The 2,455-nt window shown below is 33.0% G+C and overlaps 1 protein-coding gene across 1 annotated transcript; it reads left to right on the top strand.

Annotated features, from left to right (window-relative positions):
- Positions 1 to 1,158: 1,158 nt before the first annotated feature.
- On the top strand, positions 1,159 to 2,020 carry LOC139858842 (protein GOS9-like). The gene is made up of 3 exons (XM_071847678.1): positions 1,159 to 1,193; positions 1,285 to 1,500; positions 1,605 to 2,020. Exons 1-3 carry the CDS (start codon positions 1,191 to 1,193, stop codon positions 1,842 to 1,844), a joined length of 459 nt encoding a protein of 152 aa, XP_071703779.1. The 5' UTR covers positions 1,159 to 1,190; the 3' UTR covers positions 1,845 to 2,020.
- Positions 2,021 to 2,455: the final 435 nt, after the last annotated feature.

The raw sequence follows: 2,455 nt of genomic DNA, 5'->3' as shown, positions 1-2,455 counted from the left end.
AAGAAAACGTAAAAGGGTTTAGGAAGAGTGGATCATAGGTTTGGGTGATACCATGTAAAATAATGACCGTGCCTTTTCTCATTGATTTCCTTGAATATAAATACATCATACACAAATTGCTATGCAATCAAACTAACTAACTCTCCCTTATATTTTGGGAAGAGATTTACATGATTTTTTATATACAAAACATATTGACAGAATAATTACAAAGTCAATACTATATTAAGTCAATGCAATATGTCGGCTATTACTAGTGATTTAAAATTGCTTGTGGTGATTCGAGAACATGAGTTATAAACACGTATATATTACCTCAAAGGTCATTATTGAAATTAATTGTATTTTAGTACATAAGTTATTGTCATGAGACTGAAAAGTCAAGTTAGTTGTACACTTGTACATAAATTGAATATATACATATAACCCATATTATATCAAATGGAAAACTTATTGTGTAAGGAAATGCAATATGAAACTTTAAAAATTGACCCTTTAATCAATGATGAATAATCATAAAAACACATTTTTATGTGTTGATCGGCATTATGATATGTTCGATCATCCACGTTGTAAAAGTATACTAGCCCAACAATTGAGAAGTTGTGGATTTGAAAAAGTCTTAATTTTTCAGTGATACGAAGCATTAGGAGGATCGAACTAAACACGTACACTTACAAATGTTATTTTAAACTATAAACTTAAACTTATACTTGTCGTACATAAAGATATTTAGTGTTAATTACATTAATTATAATCATTAGATCAAGGGATATAGCCTCAACATAGATGAATATATCCACAGAATTTGCAGTCCGAATAAAACACAATTTGGTATATGGATTAATATTTGCGAGTAATGACCCAATTTAGTTGTTAGTGAAAATTACCAGTCCCTTTCCTTGGTCGATTTTAAGTATGGTTGGCTCACATGCCATGAATTTATGTTTATGTTATCTAGTATTGTGTGAAAGTTTGATTTTGGGTTTTACTAATTGATTTGGAACTCCCCACGTACGTATATAGGGTGACGAAATATGCTATATTTTAGTTGAGGTCAGCTTTACGTACAGGAGTGTATTTACTATACAGCCCCTGATCCATGCCTATATATAGGCGTTGATGGATGGGACTTAGATGTACCACATCAATATTTTATTCTAATTTTACAGAAGAAGCTCAAAAGCAAAATGGTATCCATAAGTTGAAATAATTAGCTTACTAATCCACCAAAGTTTTTAAATTTAATTAGTTGATAACGATGTAGTGTTTATGTATATGCAGGCATCCGGTAACATAGTTAAGGTTGGAACATGGGGAGGTAATGGCGGAACTAATCCATGGAGGTTTGCACCTCCCGGTAGTAGGATCACTCAGATCACTGTCACTAGTACTCGTGACTGTGTATATGCCCTCACTTTCACTTATGTGGATTCTGACCAAATCCGACACGTTTCTCAAAAATTTGGAGGTCAAGCTGGTGGTGGTACAGATGAAACGGTGATCAATATATCCCTTATTTGAAAATATAGTATGTACGAATGTGATCTTCTCAATTATCATGTATTCTTATATCGTTTCTTTGTATTTTTATATGTGCATAGTTTACCTTTGCTGAAGGCGAATATATTGCTGGGATTAGCGGAACTGTTGGAGCTTATGGCATCCCGGTTATTACATCATTGACTTTTCATGGCAGCAAAAACAACTATGGCCCATACGGCGCCAAATCTGGAGGAACTCCTTTCTCACTTCCTGTGAGTTTGGGTGACCTTGTCGGATTTTATGGAAAGTATGGGGATCAACTTGATAGTTTAGGAGTGATCCTTTCTCCTGCAAATTAATAAGGCTCTCGATCAATCGGATTTTATTTGGAGTATGTATGTATCTTGTGGGAACATTCGTATCTTTCATATATCATTTTGTCTTTCTTTCTTAATAACTTTCTTACCTTGTTTTTAAGTGTGTACGTTGTGTTAAATCGGTTATGTGGTCGGTTGTGTCACTGTCTAAATAAGATCCCTAACTTTACTTCATGTACGTACTACCTATCGAATGTTTTTAAATTATATAATATATTCAGTTTTCTTGTTACATCGTGTTTATCCATATTCATCTACTCCCTAATTTTTATTGATTACTTTGTATATATAACTATTTTTTTCCCAAATACGCTTACATATAAAATTGGATTCGTTAAGTTGCATGAGGTAGGGCTGTTGCATGAGGGTACACAGGGACAAATGTTTTTATATGAAAGTAACTCTTTAGAATCAGTTGTTCCAATGCAAGACTTCCCACACCACGCCATAAACTACGAATTTGCTGATAAACTTGAATTCAATTGAATTAATATATATTTTTTAATGAATGTATGTATGAACTGGCTCATGTACAAACTATATGTTATATTCATACACTAAAATAGTTATCAACTAAAGTAATGGATACCCCG

The sequence above is a fragment of the Rutidosis leptorrhynchoides genome, chromosome 7, assembly GCF_046630445.1.
Source record: "Rutidosis leptorrhynchoides isolate AG116_Rl617_1_P2 chromosome 7, CSIRO_AGI_Rlap_v1, whole genome shotgun sequence".
In the NCBI taxonomy this organism is placed as follows: Eukaryota; Viridiplantae; Streptophyta; class Magnoliopsida; order Asterales; family Asteraceae; genus Rutidosis; species Rutidosis leptorrhynchoides.
This window is presented reverse-complemented; position numbering and strand designations above follow the sequence as displayed.